This window comes from Chelon labrosus (assembly GCF_963514085.1).
Source record: "Chelon labrosus genome assembly, chromosome: 14".
NCBI lineage: Eukaryota > Metazoa > Chordata > Actinopteri > Mugiliformes > Mugilidae > Chelon > Chelon labrosus.
Genome location: NC_140347.1, coordinates 21647342 through 21674344, shown reverse-complemented (window position 1 = coordinate 21674344; position 27003 = coordinate 21647342). Strand labels below are relative to the sequence as shown.

Genomic DNA, 27003 nt, shown 5'->3' with positions numbered 1-27003 from the left:
TCCAGTTTACACTCCAAGTTGTTCTTGTAGTAGTGCACTGAGAATGTTCAAGGATTCTAGGTTACCTGCATGAACAAATGGAAGAAGAGACATTTCTATCGTGAACGACTGATAATCAGCAGGGCTGAAAAGAACATGGTGTTTATGAATAAACTTGCTATGATGAACCTGCAACACAATTGGGTTTAGTGTTCATATGTCATTTCTGCTTCATGAGTCTATTCCAAACATTTTATTTTTTCCCAGAATGAATTCATCAAAACTTAAATGTCTCTTTTATTCTAAACTTTCTTCCTCCTTGTCAAAACCTGGTGTCGACAAAGTCCCAGGAAGCAACTGTAGGCAATTTGCTTGTGTCATGTGAGTAATGTGTAATGTAGCTTTGGGCCACAAGCCTCCAGCAGAGATGAGAAGTGGGCTACAAAGGTCTGGGAAACACACTTCTTTCAAGCATTCCCAGATTTTTTTCTATTTTCAATTTGACGCTGAGACACCTGAAGCTGTTTAAGAGCAGCTCTCTCTGGAGCTTCAGACGGATTTATATACAGTAACTGTATTTCCACACAAGACTTACATACAAGCTTGACCAGTTGGTGTAGGTAGCGTCTCATTAATTTAATATCTTCTACCCTTACTGGCTTTTCCTGCTGAAGGCTACTTGTAAAATTTTAATTATGCGTTGCATAACTTCCTGAATAATTGTCTAGCCATTTCACTTTCAATACAAACCACCTAAGAACAAACAACTGAAAGAGCTAAAGTCAAATGTTTTTGGGGGTTTTTTTGAGGGAGAACACGTTGCAGGATAAATCCAGGCAGGGCTCTGTAATGTGACTAAAATACTGCCTAGAGTAACCTAGTTCTATCTTTATTGGTTTCTACTTGTTTAAATATACTGACCGTATCATTGCTGCTTTTATAGACCTTATTCACATTTCTTCTCAAGAAGATAAAGAACTAATTCACATTTATGGCGATAGTATGGAGAAAGGTAAAGGGGTTGTCTGAGGAACTTTAAAAATCTCCTTTTGTACGCCAGTGTAACAAAAAAACATCATCCTCCAACTATTTTGGAGGATGCGAGCATGCATTACTACGTCTTTACACAATACGCTGGAAAGAGATGAGAGCAGGCAGCTGACACTAACGCGGTTAGCATTAGTCACCGTCATCTGTGACACGTAAATATAGAAATGCTCCAAAGGCTTAATGGATGAACACAGGGTGGTTCTGGTTTTCCGAGTGTGATCTAAAGACATATGGAGCAACAGAAATGACGTGATGAAAACCCACTGAAAGGCTGTTGCAGCAGCTGATGATGAACTCCTCTCAAATCCTCTCAAGACAAACACATCTGATTGATATATTTGTTGTGGTACAGAAGAACATTGCGTTTACTTCAAAACTAGCGGATACCTGGATTGACCACAAACTTACTGAAGCCACTAATTCAAAGCCCGATCATAACTAACAGCTTATTATGTTCTGTATAGAGGATTTTCACAAACACAGCCATTAGGGAGTTTTTCCTTGCCACCACTACCTTCAGGCTTGCTCTGGGGGTTTCAGGCCGGGTTTCAGAACTGATTTTGTAAAGCGCCTTGAGACAATTTGCATTGTTATTGACGCTATATAAATAAAATTGAATTGAACTGAACTGAAGTGAATTAGACTTTGTATATCGGACTTCAGCACCATCACCTTAAACCCTATGAATTTTTTTATTGTGTACTGAATCTTCTGAATCAGTACAGTGCTTAAAATTTAAACCAAAAAATGGCAGTACATTCTCGCAGTTTTATTGCTACATTACATTTTTATTGTTTTTATTTAAAATATTAAACATCACTAGATGAAAAGTACATATATTTCCTGCGAATTTTCAAAATGAAAACTAAATGCTTTGTGACCTCCATTCACTTAGTCTTTGAACTGAGTTTAAGTGAAATCTCAAAGTCGCACCAACAATTTCTTGTCTGTGCTATTCTTTAGTCCAACAAATGTCTGGCTCAGTAACGCAGCGGACAAGAGACGACGACAGAAAGAGAGAGTAAGAGAAAATGAAACGTGTCTGTTGTTTCGGTATGTCTCTGCAGAGCTATCATTAATTAAGCGTGAGATTGGTTCTCTCCACTTCCCACTCTCGTCTTGCATTCTGTTGATCCTGAGATGTCAAGGGATTCTCCACTCCTCGGCTCAGAAAAAGAAACAGGTGCATTTAGTGAAGTGGACCAAAAAAAGATGTGCGAGAAGATACCGAAACACGCACATTTGAGTCTGCACGTGTACACCCACTGCAAAGACCACGGCGCTCACGCTGGAGTCCAGCACCATGTCAGATGCCTATAGCTCTCTTTCAGCACTGCAGTATATCACTAATGATAGCTCAACTCCCCCGACTCCCCTATACTGCCCAGAGGGTGGAGAAATCTGCCAAACTGGTACAGGTCCTCTCCTTACCTCTCACACCACAGTATTTGACAGCCAGCTAGGGAACTGTAAAATTAAAGGCCTTGGCAAATGAAATTCTGTGACACAGCAGCGTGAATCAAAGTCTGCCATGGGAGCTTGTGGAAGAAGAATGAACAAGGTGTGTTCTCAGCCGGAATACAAAAATAAAGTGTAAAAGTTAGCAAGGGCAAAAAAAAAAACAAAAAAACACCAACTCCATTTTATTGTTAAGTTACCAGAGTGCATCATCTGGCATCTACCAGCTCCTGATCCTGATTATTGACAAAGGAGGTATCAGTTCGTCATTTCACCTTGGAAAGGAGAGTGCTTTGTACAAAAGCTCTCTCATAGCACAAAGAACTTTATTGACTTCCTTTGATATTAATAGCCTGCGACATGAAAAGCCATTTTCCCAGCGATGCCATATTTTTTCTTATGTGATGTGACCTTGTTGATGATGCCAGAGACGGTGCTGTAATGTATCTCAGCTCAGTCATCATCATTGCAGATTACTGATGCCACACAGACAGAATGGATATGGACTGCTTTGCTAAGACCTTTAAACCCTACATATGAGGGCTTGACTGGCTGACTCTCTCCGTCAGTTCTTTCAGACTCACGGGGTATTTAGTAGCTTTCTAGAAGCCCCTCACTGTGGCCTCTTCCACGCTTGCTACGATACAGACATACAAGTGTCAGCACTGACATGAAGAGCCATCATCACTGCATGCCACACAATCTGTTGTTGAGGTGAAGAGGCTGATAACAGTGGTCCCTGTCTTTCATAGAACCACCGCCCTCTGGCCCAACCGCGTCTCACCCCGCAGGGAGAGTTATTGCTTTAATATGGACAACGAATGGTTCAATTTGTCCTCTGGGTGTCAAAGGACTGCTCGGCGTGATTACTTTCTTGGCACAGTTGTGACATTCATTGGCTTGGACTCAGGACGTATTGGAGAAAGGCCGCTCTTAGACCGGTGTAGGGGTGAGTGACAGATAGAGACAGACAGAGACCGAAGGAGAGGGGAGGGAAAAAAAAGAGAGAATTGTGGAAGAAAAGGGAACCGTGGCAGGACCGACTTTGCACACCTCGATGAACAGCAGCACTTCAATCCTCCATAGAATGAGAAATACAGTATCCTGACCTTGACTGATCAAGCAGAGAAAAAAGCGGCACGGCTACAATCCAGCCACGCTCAGTCACAGAAAAGTCACAAAAACACATGAAATCGTGGACAAGGGACAAGAGAACTTGTTTTCTGACATTTCACTCTGTCACATTTTTTAAACATGATTACCAAGTATACAGAACATTTAGCCCACAGACAGCAGCGCTGCACATGAAGGAAAATCAATGTATAAAGCATCTAATTCTCCTACAAAGAAATATGCCACACCAAACAACGCATTTATAGGGTTAGTTTGACATCTTGGAAAATAAGCTTTTTTGCTTTCTTTGTGAGAGTTAAATAAGAACGACAGTCATGTCTGTAGGTGCAAACGATGCCCGAAGCTGGTTTGCTTAGCATGAAAACTAGAAATGTGGAGAAAGCTAGAATGGCCAAGTAACAAAGTCTGCAAATTTAACACTCACCAATTACTGTGCACTTGATTATTTATAAGTTTGTTATAAGTTATTTTTTATGTCCTCCATAAAAAAGTGTCAAAACAACAATTTACAATTACTCAGTAATACACTACTCAGAGGTCTGTGAGCGAATAGCTTTTTTTGGCCGGTAGTCAAAAGCAAGAAACACTCTTTTTGCATGATCATAATAATTGCTATAGCAATAACTATTGCTATAAGATAAATTTAGTGTTAAAATTCATCCAAATTGTTGACTCAAGCTAGGTTTGCACAGAGAGGTGTAAGGGTCATGAGGGAATTTTCCCATAATTTTTCTTCAAGTCATAAAACTCTGCAGGAAACTGTCATAAAGCTGGACTACTCATCATTCAGTAGAGACCCAACAAGAAGCATCTCTCCTAGTCTCTCATCAGCCTTACCTGAATAGTGGGTGGCGAGCGCTGTTTGCGGGTGGTCGTGGTAGACAGGGTGGTGGTCGTCTCTATAAAGGTGGTGGACATCTCTGGCGGTACCGAGGTGGTGGTGCGAGCCGCGCCCCTGCTGACGGGCACGTCGCCCACCAGCCGCACACTGCCGTTCACCTTGATGTTGGCGTGGCCCTCAGCGGCCATGTTGAGGACTTTGAGGCCATTGTAATAGAGGCCAGAGAGCTGGCCCTGGTAGGGCCGCTTCCGGTCGTTTCCACCGATCGAGATGGTGGCTTGGGTGTTGAAGATGGTAAGCTGCCGGCCTGGCGCGGGGAGGGAAGGAAGAGGGTTGATGTGCTTTAGATGAAAGATGGAAGTCTTATCTGATGTAACAAGTAGGTAACGCTTCTATCAAGAAACTAAAACATTTAAGAAGAGGGCAGATGCAAAGACTGAAAACTTGCATACACGGAAAAGATAATTCTTAATATGTAGGTGGTAATTCTACTGCTTGACTAAATGATGTTGCAGATGTTGTTCCAACTGCAGCCATGATGCAACAAACTCAAGAAACCCTTAATAATATTATATTAATTATTATATTAAGGCTCATGCGCCTTTATGTCCCCATTGCTACAAATGCTAATGCTAATCTGGAAAATGTGCTGGAACAAGTTCCACAGGTACTTTTAATATTCTCTGGACAAAACAGTGAACTTGATTAATAAATATGTATACAGGCTTTGGCGTCTTATGATAAAAAGTATGAGCAATACACACTTACAACAGTTTATGTGAATTTCATTAGGAGAAGCCTAAATATCATTGTCCAAACACGCTGCTCATGCATTAATAATGGAGGGAACACACACAAAACTTTCACAATACAGGAATCATAATTAAAAATCTCATTTGTATAATTTACAGACACATAGCACTGCAAGCTTGTTACATTTGTTTGCCGTATCATACATAATACATTAGGCATGGAATGACAGGGACAGGGCGTTCATATCACAGGAAATGAAATAGCATGTGTGGATTCATGCATGCAGCAGTAATAGGATTTTACAATCCCGCCTGTGTTTTAGCAGTTGTTAAAGGGACTTTATAATCAGGTTAAGATGTTTATGTGCAATGAATTTTAAATGCAGTTTATAATGGTGTTATGTCGAGCAAGAACGTGTATTATGCACCAAAAAACAAAAAAAAAACAAAAAAAAAAAAACAGGAGGGGAGCAGAACTTTTCTAATCCCCATAAATGTTTTAAACAAGGTGCTTAGTTGGAAATCTACGTGACTGAAAAAGTTTAACAGGGCACAGTGCACCTGGCTAGCACGCTGTGACACTTTGCCGTCAAAAAGGGCTCCAATTAGCTCTCTGCCACCAGGTGAGCGGTTTATGGTGTGTGATGTGTGTAACTACAATCAGATAGATTACAGCAGGGAGAAGCCACTGCTGTTTTGAAAGTTTTTCAGAGGAATATGCCCCCTAATTGGTTTGTTCTCGAATTCTCCTCTCAAAGCAATCAACCTGCTGTTGCAGCATAGATACTGTAATACCTTCTTCTAGACAATTGTGCACAAAAGATTAGGAGCACGTGTTGTTCCACTGTTTATGAATTTCTTCCCAGTCCCTTTAACTGGACACAATGACTCAAACAAAATCTAAAAAGATGACGATGGCAAAAAGGGAAAAGATATAAAAAAGAGAATAAAAATCAAAAGGAAAAAGTAGAAATAAAAATAGCTTGGTTTAAGTTGTCGTTTAAAGGGTTTAAGGGATGATTATTCATTCTCAAAGGTTGAAAGGGAACAAGCCGATGGAATGACAGAAAATAAAAACATTCTAGAAGTTCGGTAGAGATTTACCTTTCTCCTGAAGCCAATCTTCTACTGGCCGGGTATATTTGAACGGGATTTTCTTATTTGCCATTTGATAGCGCTCAATGTCGCTGTTGCCTTTAAAGTTTGAAAGTTTAACAAACAGCTTGAAACAGTTGGCAACAGCAACAGACATCACACATTTATACAGTGGTTTATGATGCGATTTATCTTTGTTTAGGAATATTTATAGAAGCTTTATGATGTATTTTTTCTCAAGTAGCGGTACTTTAGTTTCAACGTTTAAAATTCACATTTATACAGGACACTCCACGCCAGCAGTTAACTAAACATCCATGGATTAAACACACATGAATAAGACAAGCTGCATAAATAACCTGCGAGAAGGAAAAGTAGAAACACAGGAAATACATCACAGTCTGCATCACATTAGATAACAGGAAGGATATCAAGTGGTTAAAAAGGCAGACATGCATTAACTGCTTTTCTCTGAAGCAAATTGGAGGTAATTTATTTGCACTAATTCTCCCACTGGACACCACCTGCTTTTACATTTCAAGGGCCAAGAAATGATTTGGTGCAGTAGCTTATTTGGAGGGAAGGAGGTTAGAGGAGGAAGTGGTAATTTGAAGTACAGCAAGCCTATTGGGGGGGTTGGTTGGGGGGAGTCCCACAGTGACACAGATCTAAAGAGGACAATGCATACAAATGAGATCATTACTGACGTGGTGGGAGGCCTTTTGGGTAAAAAAAAAGCGCTACACCCCAGCTGCCACAGTCTCCTCTTCTGAGACTGTGGATAACACGTTCCTGGTATATGGGCATTAGAGACAATAGACCACCTTTTTACAGGATATGTTGAGTCCGTGCTTAGTGTTATTTCTGGTATGATGCGATTTCCCGTCGCGTATGCGCCAGGATGCAATATTTTGTCTGACAATCACCGAGCCGTTCCCTCTGAAAGGTGCCGCGGGTCTGACAATTGAGACGTCTTCTGTCTTCAAACACTCTGAGGTTTGACAAAAGAGTGTGAAGTCTGTATAGAATTATGAATGGCAGCATGACGTCACTCGGTACCCAGGTGGGAAGGTATTTGGAGGAAAAAAGGCATCGGTACGGAATCACTTACAGTATAATACAGCTGAAAGGGCAAGGCTTCATAACTGAGAGAACAGGCCTTCTGAAATGTGTTAAGGTAGGGGACTAGATTTCTCTCAGGTGACAACACCATTGAACATCGTGTACCCAACTCAAGGGGTGGTTTCTGCCTATGATATTAAGCACCCCAGTCTTATTTCACTTTCTTTCTTGGTTCAGTTCTTTGCTACACACTTGATTTCAAACTGCAATTCTCTTGTGCGCTGACTAAATTTACATTACATTACACGAGACAAACTGCAATTACATAAAACCGTGAGCGTATTTCAGTTTACTTTCCCTCTCTCGCCTCTATCTCTTCATCGTACTCTCCAGCCGTTCGTATTCAGAGAAAAAACAGCCAAGTGTTTACAGCCAGCTGGGAAGGAGTGTGGATATGGCTGCAAGGGAGCTCAAGGAGCTAAAGGACTGTGTCTGCAGCGTGCCAGAAGGTTAATCAGCTACTAGCAGGACACCCTCCCCATTCCTTTGATCTCAAGCAGGTTTCAGGTGGCAGCCAAATAACACTCTCCTCTGGAAAGGGGCCACAGAGGGAGGCATGATGGTTGTATGTGAAATCAGAGGACAGCTGGACGGGCTAGAGTTTGATGGAGCTGGTCGAGGAATGGCGAGAGAGAATAAGAGGCATTAGCAAACAGTAATCTCCCGAAGTTCCTGCCAGTTTATGTCTTCTGTTGAACTCCCCAAAAGCAGGGTAATAATGTTATTAAGCTGCAGTGAAATCACGTCTAGAACCTTGCACCGCTGTTGGCATGGTCTCAGGTATAGCTCTCACATTGTTCCCCGTGATTAATGAGGTGACAGTCCCCCCCTCCTTAATGAATACACCACAAGCTAATTGTCCAACTAATGAGAAAAATCTCTCTAGTTTGTCAATTTGATATTCAATTTCTGGAGGTGACTTCAAAATGGATGACCTTGCCAATAAAAGCGCCATTGTTTATTATAAAATCACTCTGCCTTCCAGTTTTTTAGCGGACTGATATTTCCTCACAGATTTTTCTTCAACCTTTCAGTTAAGTGGATGAAAGAGGAAAACGCAATTTTGCACTATTATACGTTTTGTCGTTGCCAGAGAGCCCATTTTGTGTAATTTAAAATCTATATTACGTTTTCTGTGTCACACGTACTTTTTGACCTTCGACTACATCCCTATGTGCGTATAATCATAAGTAAAGTACACTTTACTTTTTTTTTATTTCCATTGTTTTCCAAAATAGTCCAACAGAACCAGACAAAGTCATTTTGCTTGACAAAACACGGATTTGTTTTGACAGTAAAGACATAGAAGCAGGCATAAAAGTTTCAAGTTGCCTCGTTGAGGTCTTTAAAGGTCAAATTTGATGAAACCATACCGACACTGTGCTGAGGGAGCAGACGAGCTCAGTGTTAAACCCTTAATAGATAATATATATGGATGTTTGTTGCTCATTTAGTCATAAATATTGATTGTTGTCAGGAGATTTCCAACCAAGGTTTCCGGCACTTTAATCTCCATTCATTGGCTCTTCATTATCTTCACATGTTGAATATTTAATGCGTATTTGACATTTTGCCGCACGCTGACTAATACAGTATATTTTTAATGTTTTGTGTGCGCATACAGCCCTAATGCGCGCCGTCACCATTTTTTATTCCTCCCAGCCAAAACAACGTCTAGGTTTTTCCCAGCTGGTGGCAGCTTTTCAGTCAACACAAACACTGGCGCTGTGACAGTCCTCTGCTGGTTGGTTGCTTCGTTCTGTTCGTTTGCTTGCCAGACTAATCTCAGTGGGGTTCCATCACAGGGCCAGTGCTGAGAGCGCATCAAAACGGTGAAAATGGCTACTGTGACAGGCTCCTGGCATTCTCTCCATTTGGGGATGATGAGTACATTTGATATAGTGTGGCCCTGTCCAAAAATCATCATTCCACAGCTCAACTCCACACTGGCTGAGGCAGCCCCCGGTTATGAATCTCCTGCACCACCCACCTTCTTTCCAATCTACAGCTGACTTTCATCTCTGTTTCTCCTCCCCTCTCCCTGGTTATTCATTCATGTACTTTCTTTCTATTATCTCTTTCTCTTCAGCCCACCGTCCATCCAGTGATATTTTGCTCCTTCATCTGCTCCCTGCTATTCACTTTCTCTCTGTCTCTCTGCAATCAACCCTCTTTGCTCTTCTTGGCTGAATCAGGCATCTTCAGCTGCAGCCACAATTCTGGTATCATTTATCTACTTTTCTTTCACTCTCTATCCCCTATCTCTTCTTCTCTACCCATCTATCAGTCTACATGTCAGCGCTTTCTCTCTTTTGTCAACTTATTTCTGCCTTCTACTCCATTAAACGCTTCTCTATTCCCTCAGCGGCTGCGTTTCTTCTCTTTTCACCCATGTCCCTCGGTTTCTCCTGCATGCTTTTCCCTCGATCCTCAATCAATTCTCTCTCTGACATCAGACAAAGCCAAGGAGTAAATTCATCATTTATCAGGCCGCTCAGAAATTTATGGTGTTGAAAGCATGAATTAGACCGGCGGCTTGTACACTCAGCTTAGTCTGAGTTCTGAGAGCGACAGAGATTGTGTCTCAGATAGGGCTAATCATGTTTGGCCCCGGGGACGCGTTGGGATTTATCTCGCTCCTGAGGAATTGTTTTGTCTGTGTTCAAGACAAAGATTGGCAGATATTCTGAAGCCGTGTTATTCACTGCGTCTGTTTCAGGTTGCGGGAGTCGTAACATTGTGTGCAACACCGTGTGATAGAAGTCCACGCGTTTCCGAAAATGAACACAAGGTCGTCATTGTCATGACCGACCCTCTTGTACCCACCAATGACATACTTCACCTGAGGCACAAGCATGATGGAAAGATGGTCATTCATCTGAGACAACGCCTGAACCTCAGCCAGCACGAGGCAGAGTGTGATGCACAACTTCCGCCCAGTTCGGTCTAGTAATTCTTTGATTCAAAGATTCAAAGTCACGCGAGAACATCATGTAATCCAAAATCAAAGAGTACAGGGATTCGGAGCGTTATATAAGGGAATTGGAACCCTCGCACTACACAAAGACAAGCCCCTGCAGTAATGTGGGTTGTCACACTAGTACACAGGACTGTGGGAGAGACGCACAGCCATGCCGACTGGAAAAGGAGGAGAAAAGGGATTTGAAGACATAAAAAGAACGGAGAGCGAAGAGGGCACTGTTAGAGGGAGAGAATAATTAGAGAAAGGAAAAGACAAAGCACTCAGCGCACACACACACACACACACACACACATTCGACGCCCACACAAACACTCACATGCTCCTGCAGAGGGCTGATGGAAATGCTCCTGTATGGGATCAGCGTGGGTATATAGCGGCAAAGAAGAATGGGACGAATGCACAACTACTTCCCTGTCTTATTCCTCAGGGCTGCCAGCATCTTGTAGATCTGTTTAGTCAAAATCACTCTAGGTGCTAATTTTAATAGGCTAGTGGGTTCAGTGGGATTAACATTAAGGTTCTAAATCTTCATCCTTTCTCTCCTTTTTCTTTGGACTCTGCAGTCAGTACATTAAAGCGCCAATGTAGAAACTTTGAAGAACATTTAAGGGCAGTTCTCAAGCATTACAACTTAAATTCTTTCTGTAGTTTTGTCCGTTGTTCCTGTCAGATGTGGTAACACTCAACCGAAAAGTAATCGCTGAGATGAGAACACGGTAACGCTGCTTCGATGAAACAAGCCAGAGTGCAGATGTGCAAGCGCCCTGAACACTTTATCAGGTACACAAACACAATCTAATGCAATCCAGTACAGCTCTGACATACAGTATAGTGCTCTCTATCATTATAGAACATCACGGCTGACTTTGTTTGCTAGTCTAGCTATATCGCTCAATTTATATTTACTGGAGGTGTTGTAAGGCAGTGCATTATATCAGGAGATGTTTGTAAATGGGTAATCGTCTCTCAACATAAAGCAGTCCAGATCAAAAGTGCAAATCCCTACCTCGGTACTGAACGTACAGTTAAAATCTCTATTGCAGTGGCAATCAAAACCAAACATTAGCATCTTTGTAAAGGTAGTATTAATACCTGTTAGATGCCTTTAGATTTGACAGGTGTCCCTAATAAAGTGGCCACTGAGTATAGAAACCTTCAGGCACAAGTTATAAGATGATCTTTTCTTCAGATATTAAATAAACCTTACTGGTGGTGCTGTTGTTCAGAGTTGAATTTTTCTTGTTTGGAATGATTTTCTAATATAGTTTAAAATGAATATACTGAAATGAAAGCCTTAAAACTGTGCACACTCGATCTGCCAGTAATAATATCTTATTACACTAGAGAGCTGTGTGTGCACAACTATGAGAAGTACAGCTGCTAAATTATGACCGATGTATAAACGGTAAATTTAGTCACGTATGAAATAAATGAGACGCTAGATTTGACACCTTTATGGTCATCTGATTGCAACTCGTACTTCTTACCCTGTGTACCTAATTTTAAGCCATATTGCTTGTAGTTTACAAGATGTCAGCATCGGCCTAAGGAGTACAATGTTATTGGGACTGCCAAAGCTACTAAAATACCAAGTGGTTAATAACTAGAAACAATCAACAATTAAAAACATCAGCCCAAAAATTCAGAAGGTCATCATGGCGTAAAAAGCTCCTGCTGCTATTTAAAGTGAATCCTAATTGCTAAACACTTTGGTGGGCCAACTTTGTAAACACACTTGTCGAGATGTCCAATTTAAAGGCTCCTGGCTATTTTGCAAGCGGCTTTGACTGACACGCAAGCCAACAAACACCTTTGTCCTCACCTATTCCCTACCAGGGAGCGAGGGCATGCCCAGATCCGGTAACTGTTTATTGAACGGCCTGAGAGCTTCGTGGCAGCTACTGCCTTCAAGTTAAGCGCTAAGAGTGCGAGAAAGCAGTCGATGAGTCTGCACCCCAACATGTAATTACTCACAAGATGACAACGCCTTTACCAGGGAGGGAGGGCGGGGGGTGAAAAAAAAAATCAATCATTGCTGAATTACTATCACTGAATGTCCTGCAAATTACCTGTGCAGAGGAGAAAAAGAAATTACCACGCATTCGATCTCCCAACCTTAACTGCATTTCAAGACAATGGCAGGTGGACAAGAAAGGGAACAAACTTCACTGGGATGACTTGATAGGAATCCAGAGCCAAAAACCAAGAGCTCTTTCTGTTGTGCATTCCTGTGGTGGAGATGTAAACCTAACTTCCATCAAGCTGTGATTCACGAATGAATGCCGACTTTGGATGTCAGATATTGACAGATGTATTGATAGAGGTTGAGAAAAGAATGACTGAACGCTTACACAGAAGGCACTTTGGGATGATTATAAAGGTGGTAGAAGTTCAATTCTTTAACAAATTACTGGCCAAGAAGGACAATTATTGTGTACTAGAGCATCAAGAACATAAGGAACAAGACAAAAACTACCCATATGCAACAATACTGTCGCATTTGTCTGATTAATTCACTTCCTTCACTAAGTGTGGTGAAAGCGTGAGTGTGAAAGTGACGGAGATGTCACTCGCACACTCGTTACGAAGTTTCTCCGTATTTCGCTGCATTACTGTGTCCGAAATACAGTTATGAAACCCGTCCAACTTTATCTGTTCAAAGAAAAGCGAAAGACAGCCAACGGCAAAAGAAAGGCAGAGACAGAAGAGATTAGCATCACCTGCGCTGGCATTGAACCAAACCCAAACCGCGTGCCAGGTCACGGCAGGAGAGGATGCTGCCCTGTGCACGGTGAAGGCGTGCAACGAGGAGCACGCTGCAGGCTGCTGAGGCATAGGGCTGAGAAGTGAAGGGGATCAGCTCCTATTTGTTTGCGCTATACCATTAGGGAGAGTCAGCATTTCTGCTTTTGTTTTCAGTGCTTAGATAAAAAATGTTTTAGCTAGTAATGCACGTTTTATTTCTGTTCTTGTAAGTGCCACATCTGATAATGGAACACTACTTAATTTTCACCAATGTCTATTTATTCTACTGTTATTATTGTCCAATTATGTTTTGCTACGATGCCGCAATTTTACCTCGGAGATCACTGAAGTTTCATATTATCTTTTGTCATCCCAGCTTCGTGGCTCAACTGCCACTTGGTGCCCATGAGGTTTCCCCGAGCGTCTAGCTCTATTTGACTAAGCGAAATTGAAGAGAGCGTAATAGAAGGCGAGGAAACAAAGGTGGCTTCTCCTAAGCTGGATGACATGGAGACACCGATATCAAAGTTGAGGAGAGCTAACTTAATGTAATGGACTATTAAGTAGAAGCAGGAGAGGGGTTCTTCTTCCTTCCTCCCTCCTCTCTCTCACTCTCTCACCTAGCGGGCTGAACAGTACATGTCTGTTCTAAATGAAGGGAGTGCCTGAGCCTCCAAATGGAGCAGGCTACGTTCGATGACCCCATTTGTATTCTGCTGCTGTGCTGCTTCTGCTGACCTGGGAATGAGAGATACAGGCAGAAAGCAGCTTTATCTGGCCAACAGGCCGCCCTTGGTTTCTGCCTCCATCCCCTCCTTGCTTGCCCACCGACCAAATGTCTCTCGGTGCTTTTCAGTCCCGTCCCAGAAATGAACTGGTCAGATGTTGCACAGTTAATGCCTCTTGCAAGACAAACGACTCTGGCTCAGTGTGCTCCTCTCCCACGGAGCCAGGTATGATGGTGGAAAAAGACAGTTGTTGAGGCCACGTGAGCATAGTATGTGCCAGCTAATGTGGCTGCATGGCTGTTAGTAATCTCGATACTTCACTCAGGAGTACAGGAGAAAATGAGCTTTTCTGCATTAGCTGTTTTTTTCTTCTCGATTGTGCCCTTTAAATGAACAAACAGACGATGTCCAGTGGTTTTAAAACTAATTAATCTCATTCTTTTAATGGGAATTCATGACCCAAAGGAATAATAGTAGGGACAGTACCTGTGGGAAAGTGTTCATTGACTGGCCAGTTGTCCACCTGCAAGGTTGCATTGCCTCCGTTCCTGGTGAATCGCACCAGATGGTATTTGCCATCGTTCACCGCTGTGGTCGTCTCCTTAACGCTGATGTCCACTGTCCCAATGTTGAATGTAACACCGACTTTGCCTTGTTCCTGGAAAGAAAAAAAAACACAAGGAGAAAATGAGATGAAAGAGTCGCTGGGCAACTGGTAAATTTCATCAAATACAGCCACTTCTCAACAAGTCACATGAACTGTCAAAGCTAGATGAATCTATAAACTGGAAGTGCCACTGCACCAAGAGTCCACCTGCATGTATTGGTGTTTGGTAATGGATTAATTATACAATAAACTAACTATAAAAAGTTCAATAACGCTACTTGGATGAATGCCCTCGGCTAGTGCTAATGGTGAACTACTCAGAGAACCTGAGGACGCTGGCATGCTACGCTTCATTATACCACTGTAATGTGATGAAAATAGGCTGCCAGCAGAGATTGTAATGATGAGTAATGCTCCCTGCAGCCCGTCACTACCAAACTGGCAGGACAGATGCTTTTTCTGCTGCGGTCCCTACAAATTGTACGACTACCATATGCTTTGTTTAGCTCCTAATGCTAAACCGGTTACACCATGTCCATAAATCGTGATGCTTCCCCATCACTCCTTAGCTCCCCTCCCCTCGACCCCACTAATTTTCATGAGCTGCCAGCGAGTTTTATTGCGACTGCTTGTGTATTCACGGGCATGTAGGCGTTACAAGCAAAAGGTTTTAGAGCTAAGGTGGGGAAGGGCTGTGTTTTCTGTGTCATTTGTTTTAATTCCCCACAGGGAATCTCTCGGTGTAATTACCTTCTTTAGAAGCCCAGAGCAGTGGGGCTATTTCTCATCACAAAACCAAAGTTAGGAAGGTTTGCACAGGGTGAAGAGACATATTGTTAATTGATCAGCTGAGACACTAACCCTGCATGGCTAACTGTTACATTACAGGCCCTGATAATGTCAAGCTGGATTTTACGGCGCTTGTCAGCATAAATGCATTGCAGGATTGCTACAACTTAAATGACACAACACTTAAACCTGCTGGCCTCTATTTAATGCCACAGGCTCTTAAAACCCTATAAGAGCACTTAATAAGACCAAGCTACACTTAACACAGTTATATACTCGAAGTCAGACTCAAATATTAGACTTCTATACCACCAGATTATTATAGCGAGATACAATGCGCAGTTATAAATGACTTGTGTCATTTATTTTCTGGTTTTGTTCTCTGTCAACACATTCTGCTGGGTTAGTTGACTTAATATTTTTGCTGTCTTCATAAAAATACAAACAGAAATACATATGAGATCAATAGAGAACAAGTATTAACTTTTAAATCAAGTTTGTTTCTGCCTTTCTACTTTGTAAGTAGAGCACCTAGAAAACCTTGGAAGGAACCGCTTTTCTTTCCTCTAAATTAGGATCCCATTTTTTGTTTCTTAGCATTTTCTAAGTGCAAGGGGGCAGGAGTATATTCTGGTCTTGATAGAAGGTACAGTGCATCCTCCAGAGGTAATATTTCCTCTGAACTTCATAAGAAAGTCTCAAAAGTATGCAGTGAATCCCTGCAGTGACTGTGCATACTGTAGTTTTTCACTGTATTCACACCTCACTTGTACATATTCTTAAAACATCCTTTGTCTTTTGGTGAAAGGAGACCCAGAACAGCAGTACAGTGTGCTTGAGACCATAACGTAAGGGACGGCAGAGCAGCCCTACTCTGTAACAATCTCCAGCTCAGCTAATAATGGAAAAAGAATGTCATCAAAGACACGAGAAAGCCATCTCCTAAAAGCTGAGGTAGGGCTGAATATCTGAACGCGCACTTAACGTCGCTGTCGGAGAAGCTGTAAATGGGCTCTTAATTTAAGTAGTTGTCATTAAAACTTAGAGCAACAGACAGATGCATACCATAAAAACACACGCGCACAAGTGTATGGGCATGCACGCTGACGGCGAACACACAAACGTCACGCACCTGGATGAGATATGCGCACACAAATATGTTGATGATTTAATGTGACACGGTGTGTGTGTTGTACCGTGAAAAATACTACTAAATCATCCTGGCCTTCCTGACTAATGACAGGACCTTTCCCTGGTACGAAAAAACAACATGTCTGACGGCCGGAGCGCATACAGAGCACAGACAGACACATCTAGTACATCCACAGTGACCTTCAGAGGCTCTGGCAGCCCCAGCTCTCCAGTGTAGTCGCATCAAAGCCACATCACCGACCCACTAATACCTACAAACAAAGACAGATCGTCCCCCCCCCTGGCCCTGGTACAAACAAACAACAAAACACTACAATTGTACGCCTTTGTAACTGTTGCTGAGCGCCTCTGGGCAGTGTGCAAAGGAGGAACTGTGTGTATTAATGCCTTGCTACGGCACACCTCTCCCTCTCTCTGTGCCTCTTCCTCTGCACTGCTCCCGCTGTCCGGCTACTCTCCCGCCACCACCACCCACCCACCTGCCCGCCCACCCCGGCGCTGCAGCAATGTTTGATTGACAGATCCAATTACGTTTTTTATTGGCCTGTCGCTCGCGAGGCGGGAAGGCACTTCATTGTCTCCTGAGCAAAGGGGAAAAATGGCTATTGTTCTCTTAGTGGAAAAGATGATGGCCACTATTCTAGGTGTAAACAAATGATGCGCAGAGAATCACTTCCAAACGTGCGCACGCTTGAATGCAAATGGACACTGTAACACACATACACACAAAATCAAAGTGTAACCTTGCACCAAAAAATATTCTATCAGTCCCCCTCACTAATGGTAAAAAGCAAACGCTCTAAAAATGAACCTGCACGAGGCAAAGTGGTAATTTACTGGTATGTTGAGCTAAAGCCCTTTTATAATCTAACATGCCCCCACACTCTTTATTTAATGCCAATCATAACGTTTCACCGCTATAGGCATTGAATATTGTTTGTGTGTCATTTAAGTGCACACTGCAGTACGTGTGGGCATGTTGTGTTCACGCTTTGTGTAACTAAGACTGATAAATGTGATTCCAATGAGCAAAGCGACCCCCTCCCCCCCTCCGCTGCGAGCTCGCCTGGCACGAGGAGCTCCAGCGTTCCCACGTGTCCCAGCACACGCTGACATCAGTAATCAGGCCCGCCGCAATCCAATTCAGGGCCGATCAATGCCTCCAACACATGGAGCGCCCCGGGCAGAGTGAAAGAGAGAGAATCACAAAGCAGTGATGGGTGATACTGCAGACAGCCATCGCGGCCCTTAGCGGACGGCTGCTGTACAGAGGACGAGCTGCTCACAATAGACCCCGTCCCCAGATCGTTGAATGGTCATTCTGTTAAGCCGCAGGCTCTAGACAGATAAATACACTTGACAGCCGTTTTATGGAGGTGATATGGGTAGAATAAGCACATTCACACCTGCTGGAGAGAAAAAAAGCTGAAAGAGAATGTTTATGTAGTTGTGTGGCTTCTATAAGAAGATGTGTACTTTAAGGTCAGTGAATGTTATTAAAGTGACAGTTGTTCCCCCACAAAAGCTACTGCATCGCAATCAAAGCTTGATTGAAATCTGGTACGGGCAGAGTGGTCGTAGTGGGATGAATCCAGCGAATCTATATTAAGGCTCGGTTGGGACAGAGGAAGATCTGATATCAAGAATGTGAACATGTCCCAGGGTGGGAGTTTGGGTTACATATCCCCCCTTTCATCTGACATCAGCGCTCAAGTTAGCTTCTGCGGTCAGGGGCCATCAAAACTGGATCGTGGAAGCGGTGGAAGTAGAATCAATAGAGTGGAGAAGCTAGGACAACGTGAGACGCGCTGGATTGATGCACCTGGCCTTCACAGTGCCAAAGCCATTTATCGTCAGTAATTGACAGAGATAACTCATAGACGGCGCAGTGATTTGTAGCTGTCTGTTCTCGTGCGCGTCAAGCTCCAGAGTCAGAAATTTGCTAAAGGGTAGGATGTTAGAAGGCAGTTGAGCAGAGCTGTGTGTGTGTGTGTGTGTGTATGTGTTGGCCTTTAGTGCGACTAATTTCTTCATGTACTGAGTGCACTGACAGCCCAGCAGGCCTTGGGCTCACGGAGAGCCTTGGGTATTTGTTGCATTCTTGAAAACACTATTGGTGAAATTGAAAGCCCTCATTACAAAAAGAATGTCTCTGCTTCCACTACTGGTTAACTCAGATCACGCCTACAACGCAAACGAGACTGAAAAATCATCCAGAGACGCTGCTGTAATCACACTTTCTGAAATAACGACCTGAAAATGACTGATTCGCTAAAATTGCAGAACAAACAAACAAGAAAACATATTTCCTCTAGTGGTTGCTACAAAGCAATTCAAATAATTTTGATTTTAACAATTTCCAGTAATTCGGCATACACTCTAATTTGATAGTGGTAAATTGAATTTAAGGCACAGTCAAGTGGTTTTCTATGTTCTTTTTATTATCAGCATCTCCAAAGGAAATATCACGTATTTTCTGTGTATCCATGGCGCATTGTAGTTCATTAAGTCAGTCCCTTGTGGACCATTCTGATGGTGTGAACAGTCACTAGAACTGCAAATGTGGATTAATCTGGTACTGAAAACAATCTATTCCTGCTTGAGTAACGTTTGTTAAAAACTGCTGTGCCCAGCACTTATAATCAAATCACTAAACTTTTTTTTTTTTTTTTTTTTTAAATGTTATTATGTGACTTTTTAAAACATCGTAACTAGGAACCAGTATATTTGAGGCTGTAGAAAAGTAGTGCTCCGCTTTAGATTTGATGGTATGCTCATTTTGGCTGTGTCATCAAATTTGCTGACCATAAACAATTTTTATTAGAAGTGGCATCTTTGAGTGAGTGCATTTAAAATTTTTAGACCATTAACGTGTCTTTATGAAAAGGTGTTCCATCCATAATCCACAGAACACGGCCAGTAAAGTTTAACAGAGGATATTTTTTGATAGGAGGTTCTTTGAAAACCTTACCACAGCCTATTTTGCGAGATACAGATTATTTAAAAAGTTTTTTAGCTTTAACAACAAATGTCCTTTCTCTGTCCAACTTGATACGTCTTTCATAGTTCGAAGTGAGCATTTTAAATGATCTAATATATCAGGCATGACTCATGGAGAATGAATTGCTTTGTCTGGTTCTATATATGAGAGGGGCATTCAGCTTTGACTAAAAACAAATGGGAAAAATACATATTTTAATGTCATGAATAAAGCGCAGTATACACGACAACTGCAGTGATGCATACATAGTGCTGCTGAAAGATAAAAACCATGAAAAGACCCTCATTTTGGAAAGATATATTCTGCTGCAGGATCGAATAAAACACTGCAGACACGGTTTTACTTTCTCACATTAAAAGCGCGAGTGTGCTGTGTCCAGGGTTTGTAGCTTTGTGCGGCGACAGTCTTAATGCACTATTCAAATAAACATCCCCCTGAAAAGTGTGAAATTTCATGAATGATTAATTGGCTCAAATGTTCATTCAGACGGTCATAATCAGCGGTGGAGCGGCTGTGAGAGGACATGCGGGAGGATACACGGCGCAGGGGCCTGGGTGCCTCTGAAATATTGATCACACCTAAAAGAACCCAGAGGTCTAACACGGGCTATATTTCACACCTGAGAGAGCCGGGAACAGCTTCATAGAACGGACAGCAACAAAATGGCTTCCAGCTCGCTTTACTTGGTGAGACTGTAATTGCTGGGATAATACCAGTGAGTCCATTAGCCAGTTGGTTAATGCCCAGGAGTGCCAGCCTGTGTTAGTGTGGACTGAGGAGGAAGAGTCGTTGCATTTTTAATATAAATACAAGTAGCAGCGTTGCCGGGGAAGGTAATGGCTTTGACTCCTGCGCTCGGGCTCAATGTCAAACTCTGAGCCCTGCTCTTTGATCCTCTGCTGCAGAATATGAATCGCGCAGGGTCAGCCTTATCAATTATTTACACCCACTCTTTCTCTATTTCCTGTTTGTCCGCTCTTGTGGCTGTAACTTGCCCTGACACTAATGGCGTACAACCTGGTGAAAACATTTATCAATGTTACCGCAGAGTCCTCTCCAGCTGTATGCTATCACTTTCTGCCTTTTGGAACTTAGAGTACTGACAGTGCACTGATCCTAATCATCACTACCATACTTTACTGAGTCTGGGATGTATTGTCTCAGTAAAGCGACTGCACTTCAAAGAACCTTTTGTTGTTTGACGATAAATGAATCTGCAACTTATTTTAGGCACTAAGGACCAATGTTTAAGATATCCTCAACTATTTCTTTTCGTTTTACTCTGGCATTGTGCATTGTTGTCTACCATCAGGCTATCAGGGTGGTGAAGTCTGCCCCCTGAGCTTCGTATTTTCTTGAACTTGCCTCAATCCTTTGCACAGCATTGCAATATTTAATCAAAGAGATTCAGTTTGTTATGCTTGTGAAATTAATTGTGGCTGCTAATTTTAAATTTAATGAGAACATTTGGTTGGACTGTAAAATGAAAGAAGAGATTGATATTTAGGCAATTCATTTATTCATTTTATTGCACTTTTTTTATTATTTGAGCTTGTCATTTTTATCTATTTATTGATTTACGAATGAATAGCACTGCTACGGAGCTGGGGAAGAACAGAATTTCACTTTTTTGTGTATGCAAAGACTATGAGAAATGACAATAAAGTAAATCTTAAATAATAATCGATATTTGTAAAATACATATAACCACAGATTCATTTTAGAATGTGATTCCTCTTCTGTTTATCACCACAGTACTATAAAGCAGATCTATAATGCATACTTGCTAAACTACAGAAGCATGGTAAAACTTCAGCCATGCTTTTTTTCTTAGATCTGGACACATCTTCATTTACATTTGAACAATGTGCTCAACGCCAACAACATGTAATCAGGCCATATGCAAAAGCCACTGGCCTCAGTCCACCTGCCCCCGTACGAATACACACGCACAGTCTTTTAGTACTCTGCTTGGTTTTAAAACAGCTGTTAATGGGCAGAAATCATGTCTGATTGCACTCCGTGTGATTTAGACTTGATATCATGGTATCTCTGTTCCAGCGTCCATTAAAGAAAAAGCAATTTTTGTGTGACCTCACGCAGTGCCGTGTTGGACCACATGGTCCCTCCACACCAGGGGGCTCATTTAAAAAAAAAAAAAAGGCAATGAATAGGATTTGTGCTAGATGGAATAATACGCTGTGAAAGTCCATTAGGGACTGGGCTAATGAAATTGAAACAGCTTGGTGATCAAATTAGAATCTGTTCGGCAGATATTTAATTTAATGTGCTGCTGAATTTGAGCACTTTCTATTTGGTGGCCCCAGAACGAAAGCAGAGCATAATAAATCAAGCGGTCACAATATTCATCCTATATTTTTTCTTTCCCCTCATTTGCTCCCAGTGTATTCACAGAATGCCCGCCCTCTACATTTTCTATAACAGACTAAGCGCTTAAGTCGAAACAAATGGAAATAAGTAAAAACATACCAGAACACAACAACAAAAAGAATCACAAAGACACTTTATCTTTGACCTTTGAGTGTGTTTTCCCACTGACAATACCTTGACTCTCAATCACATGCTTGGCTGCAGCTGCTCGGTAAAGAGTCATGGGGTGAAATTATTTGAATAGACACACAAAAGATTTCAGCTTGTTTGAAGAGCTGCTCTCTGTGTTTTTGCACGCTCGCCTTACCATGTCTGGGATAATATGCAAAACAAAACCACGCTGCGAGAAAGGGAAGGAGCGAGGGGAAAATCCGGGAAGAGACAGTAGCAGATTCAGATAGCTGCACATCTTCCCAATTAACACAATGGATGGTTTTTATTGGAGCAAGAGATGGAAATTCTAAACTGTGGGGAAACTGGACGGCTACTGTGTGGTAGCCATAAATACAGTTGAACGTCGAGCAAAGATTGGACCACAGTTCATTGGATATGGAAACAAAGAAGTGGGAAATATGAGAGACGCAGCTTCTCATCCATCTGTTTATATAAACATACTATTCTGGGAACGCACTTCCAGGCACAAACAGACAGACTGAGGAATGTAAATACACACACACACGCACAGACGGTATTTTCATTTTGTATTTCTTTTTTCTTTTTTGAATTTTGAAACAGCCGTTGTTTATCCAGTGACCATGCCCGTGCATGCAGGAACAAGTGTTAAAATGCTAATGCTAATGTCTGGCATCTACAGTGGACAGGTTTCTGATCCATTACCGGCTATGTCAGGTTTTGAGTGTGGAAGGGGGACGTGAAAATGAAAGGAGAAGTGCTTGTCCCCCAATTGCAGGACATGATGAGGCAGAAAAAGAGCCCTCCTCTGTTCTCTGCCGGGTGTTGTGTGTGTGTGTGTGTGTGTGTGTGTGGAGGGGGGTGGGGTGGGGGAGTGGCTGCCAACATTGGCGCCAAAGCCAGTTGAATCGCCCTAAACACGCTGGCAGCAGAGGGGAGGGTGGGCTGTTGCCAAGGGTAACCTGCCTGGGATCAAGACTCTACCTTCCACCTCGCCTGCAGACGTGTCAGGGATGAAGGCAGTGGCAAAGGAACGAAAAGAGAGAGAAAAGACACACAGCATGAAAGTGGATGTCTAGAAGGGAAGAGAGAGGCTAGGAGGGGAGGTGGAGAAAGAGAGCTGCAGAAAAATGATTAACTGAGAATGGAGTGCATTAGGCATCCCAGGCCCAACCCCTCTTTTTTTGCTTCTTTCTATTTCTTTGTCTTTGATATCTACTGAAGAGGAGATTCATTTTGTTCTGATTTAAGATTCATTTAGCTTCAAATCCACCAAGTCTCTCTGTGATAATATCAATTCCTGGGTCGCTCCCTCCCACTAAGCACTGAAGACACCAATTGCTGCTGTTTAAATTCGCACCATTTGGAGTGTAATTGCTTCAACTTGGAGAGATTATGATTTAGTAAGAAGATAAAGTGCATCTCCAGTAGCTATAAATGCCACTGGAATGGAGATAAATTAGTGGAGCTTGTGAAATCTGCACAAAACAATACCACAATACGTGTGGTACGTGTGCAGCCAACATACACCAAGCGGATCACATTTACAAGGATTTGGTTAGTGGTAAACCCTGCCTTACCTACTGTAGGTCCCGTAGGGGCCAGAATAGATGGATAGAAGGATGTATTCATTTCGCTCAAATGGAACTCCATCTATGTGGTCTTTATTGTGAATCAATAATGGGAATGTGACTGAATAAGCAAAGATAGACTGAAATTAATCTGTTTAAATACAAGGCCATATACAGGAGAACTCATCTGCAGTGACAAGTCAGCGTTTGGTATTTCTGATCATAACTGAAACTACAGTATCTACTGTATTTAATACAATTATCAACAGGCTTGTTGCATATGGAGGAGGTTTGCCTTTCAACATGTGGTTAACGTTGTGAAAGTGTGATCATTTCCTTAACCTAACCAAATTCCAAGTAGTGCCTAAACGTGACCGAGCATTTCAGTTGCATGAGTTGAATTCTTATTTTCACATGCATTCAGGCTTAGCTGATGGAATAATGAATTAAAAGATCAGTTACATGACCAAATAATGGTCCAACATGGGAGACAAAGCTCAGTCTTGTGGGTGGAAGCCCTATGTTTGATTTATGCAGCAAATCTTCCAACACTCTACTATTGTTGTTTTTGTGAGTCATCACCAATTGATGTATTCTCTTGTTTATGTATGAGGATGTGTTGGATTCAAACTGTGTTGCTGAGGCTGCCCTTTTATTTCAAATTGGATTATAAATTGTGTCTTAAAAAAAAACTTACTAGAGCAGTTACTCATATAGATACAGGTATAACGCTCACCGCAACCATTTTTTGGACTTCAGAAAAGTCTGTCAGTCATCTAACTTCTGATGAGGGGAGCAACTGAGGCAGACATGTAGTAGTAAACAGCAGCTACTGGTATGGTGGAGCCAGTGGAATAAAAACCCAGGAAGCATCAGAGAAATGTTTCTGATAAGAACTGAAACTCTGCGTTCAGCGGAAAGACCACAGTCTAGAAAGTGAGTCAGCTAGGACAAACATGGATGACTATTGGTTTAGCTTTTCCCCTTAATGCCCTTGAGCAAGTTGTTTTTTGTAAAATATTTTGATTAGACCATGTAGCCATTACTGTAAATATATAATTCACCACTGGCCTATGGGACAATGGAATTACTATTTTTTGAACTATTACTATAGTCCAGAGCTGCAGTCATAAGTCATATGCATGTGTCGAAAGTGTTTGTGTAATTACTCCAGCCGCGAGAAGGGCCAGGCTAAAGTTCCACACTGCAGCTTGCAAAACATTCAGTTAATTACAGCAATCTTGGGCTGACAATACTACATTGTTTCCCTTGGGAGTACATGAGTGAGTTTAGCAGCCAAGTTAAATTAAAATATCAAGCTACATAAATGCAGCCACACGTTTGCTACTTAAACGTCTTTTACTTGGCGAAAGTGTTGTCGTCGGCTACAGCACGTGTCAAACATTGCCTGAACTCTGATTTAAAATCAATGAAATAAAGATATAATGTACTGATGAAAGAAACAAAACAAAACAAGTGATGCTCGGTTTCTGAGTTGGAGAGTTGGGTAAAAGGTATTTATGTACGTTTGCCCTCCACTGTAGCTCTGTTGACAGCCAGACATGGATGTTAAATTGGAGGCGTCTTGCCGTAAGCAACACTGTAACCCCTGGCAGATCTAATCTAACGTATGGCTGAATACCTGAACGGGCATGAAGCAGCAGAGTCAAAACTCTCCTGTGGTGATGGTTCAGAAGCCACACTGGGCAACATATGCCAACTCTGTGTGATTGGCTGTCGTATCAGCTTGATACTGGTCTACAGTCCAAGTTTCACTTAGCATCTATTCATTTTTAATTCATGACCGCATCCAGTGCATTAGAGCTTTGTTAAATCAGCCAAAAGGGCGTCAGACTCCCCCAGAATGCATTTAAGGATAATGAGCACTGATGATTGATTAAAGATGTATTTGAAGCAGTTGTTTGACTGTAGGCTTTATTCTAATTGCTTTATTTTAATTGATCGGCATTGGACGGACGCAAGAATGTATGAATGAGATGAGATTATTGTTTTTGTGAAAAGTAAAACGTAGGGGTGAGTTACAGCAGTTTTTTTTTTTTAGATAAGTCAAGCTATCAGACCTCCTGCTGGAAAACAGCATGGGGTATCTGAGCAGCTGTCTAAATGTGTCACTGTCATTTAGAGTTACTTTCAATAGTATGTTTCGAGACTGAGAGGTGATATGGACAGAGAACACATGGGAGAAGGGCAGGCAGCAGGAGTAAACAAGCAACAAACAAAACTGTTGAAGAATGGGAAAACAGGGAGCGCTGAAATGGAGACATGAATAGCCAGCACCTAAAATGGCTGAATAAACAGGAGGAAATCTAGGTCGGTCTGTCTCTCCCACTTCAAGGAACACTGAGGCAAGTGCCCTACTTCTTGAATGCTTTGGACACTTTCAGGCCAAACTGTCGCCAAGCCCCTCTCTTTTCTTCTGAAAAAGATCACCGGGTATTATTTATGAACTACAAAATAACAGCACATTTGCATTCACTTCTACTTACACGCTCCCCGCGCGTTTGTCCTTCCTGTCAATTATTCTCCATAATTATTTTTTGCTCACTATTTCGAAAAGGCCTTATTTTTCATGAAATTAATTGGCCCAAAAGTAATAAGGCACCAGTCATTTTTAAAGGCAATTTTCTTTTCCATAATGTGAAACCGCTAAAAGATAAGTGCATATCAAAGGCTCAGCAGATAGCGCTCATTGCGGCTCTCCCCTCTCACAATTAACGGGGCTGCCTGCAGAGAGGAGGCATGAAATCTAGGTGATTGGAATGCAAGGAGATGCCAGTGTAATTCTCAGCAACGCCATTAACGTTAATCAGAGGCTCCAAATGATTGATTATGCCGATGCCGTCTTGCATGGTTGGAGCCTTGCATGCATGCTGATGCATTGCGCCTTTTGTAAGCATGTCAAAGTGCATAATCGAAGAAGCTGATGCGTTTATCATTGTGCTTTAATCTGGCTTCTTAGGATTCCAAATCAGGCGTGGAAAGACTGTGATGCCTGCTCTTAAGTGCAGCAGTGCTGTGAGTGCAAATGTGAATGATGCAATGCCAAATCTTGTGCACGCATGGATGCATTATCCCACGTAGCAGCAGTCTGAATGGATCAAAGAGAGACATATACATATATATAAGCATGTTGGCACATACGTATCTTGATCTTTTTTCTATTCAGAGATAACTACATAGAGGTTCTCAGAGGGCAGAAAATGGTGCGCCACAGAAAGTGACAAATATATTTGCCATCTTGCAATAGACAGTGGGAAGTTGTTTTTAAATGTCACAGTGACTCTCAAGGTCTGTCCCAGGTCGGCTGCTCCCGAACAAGACGGCGGGAGGCTCACAGCTGTGTCAAACACACACAGAAAAGCACAGACACGAGCTCACATAATGAGCATCTGCCACCCTGACAGCTCAAAGGAAGCAGAACCACTGAATTCATATTGGAAGAGGTAGAGACC

The 27003-nt window shown here is 42.2% G+C and overlaps 1 protein-coding gene across 1 annotated transcript in view; it reads right to left on the bottom strand.

The window, feature by feature from the left end:
• Positions 1-27003, bottom strand: part of nrxn3b (neurexin 3b) — a gene marked incomplete at its 5' end in the record, with an annotated part of 269437 nt that overhangs the window by 25396 nt on the left and 217038 nt on the right. Inside the window, 3 exons of the mRNA XM_084560987.1 lie at positions 4459-4769; positions 6319-6408; positions 14374-14545. Coding sequence (XP_084417113.1) covers positions 4459-4769; positions 6319-6408; positions 14374-14545 — 573 coding nt within the window. The remainder of the gene's footprint in view (positions 1-4458; positions 4770-6318; positions 6409-14373; positions 14546-27003) is intronic.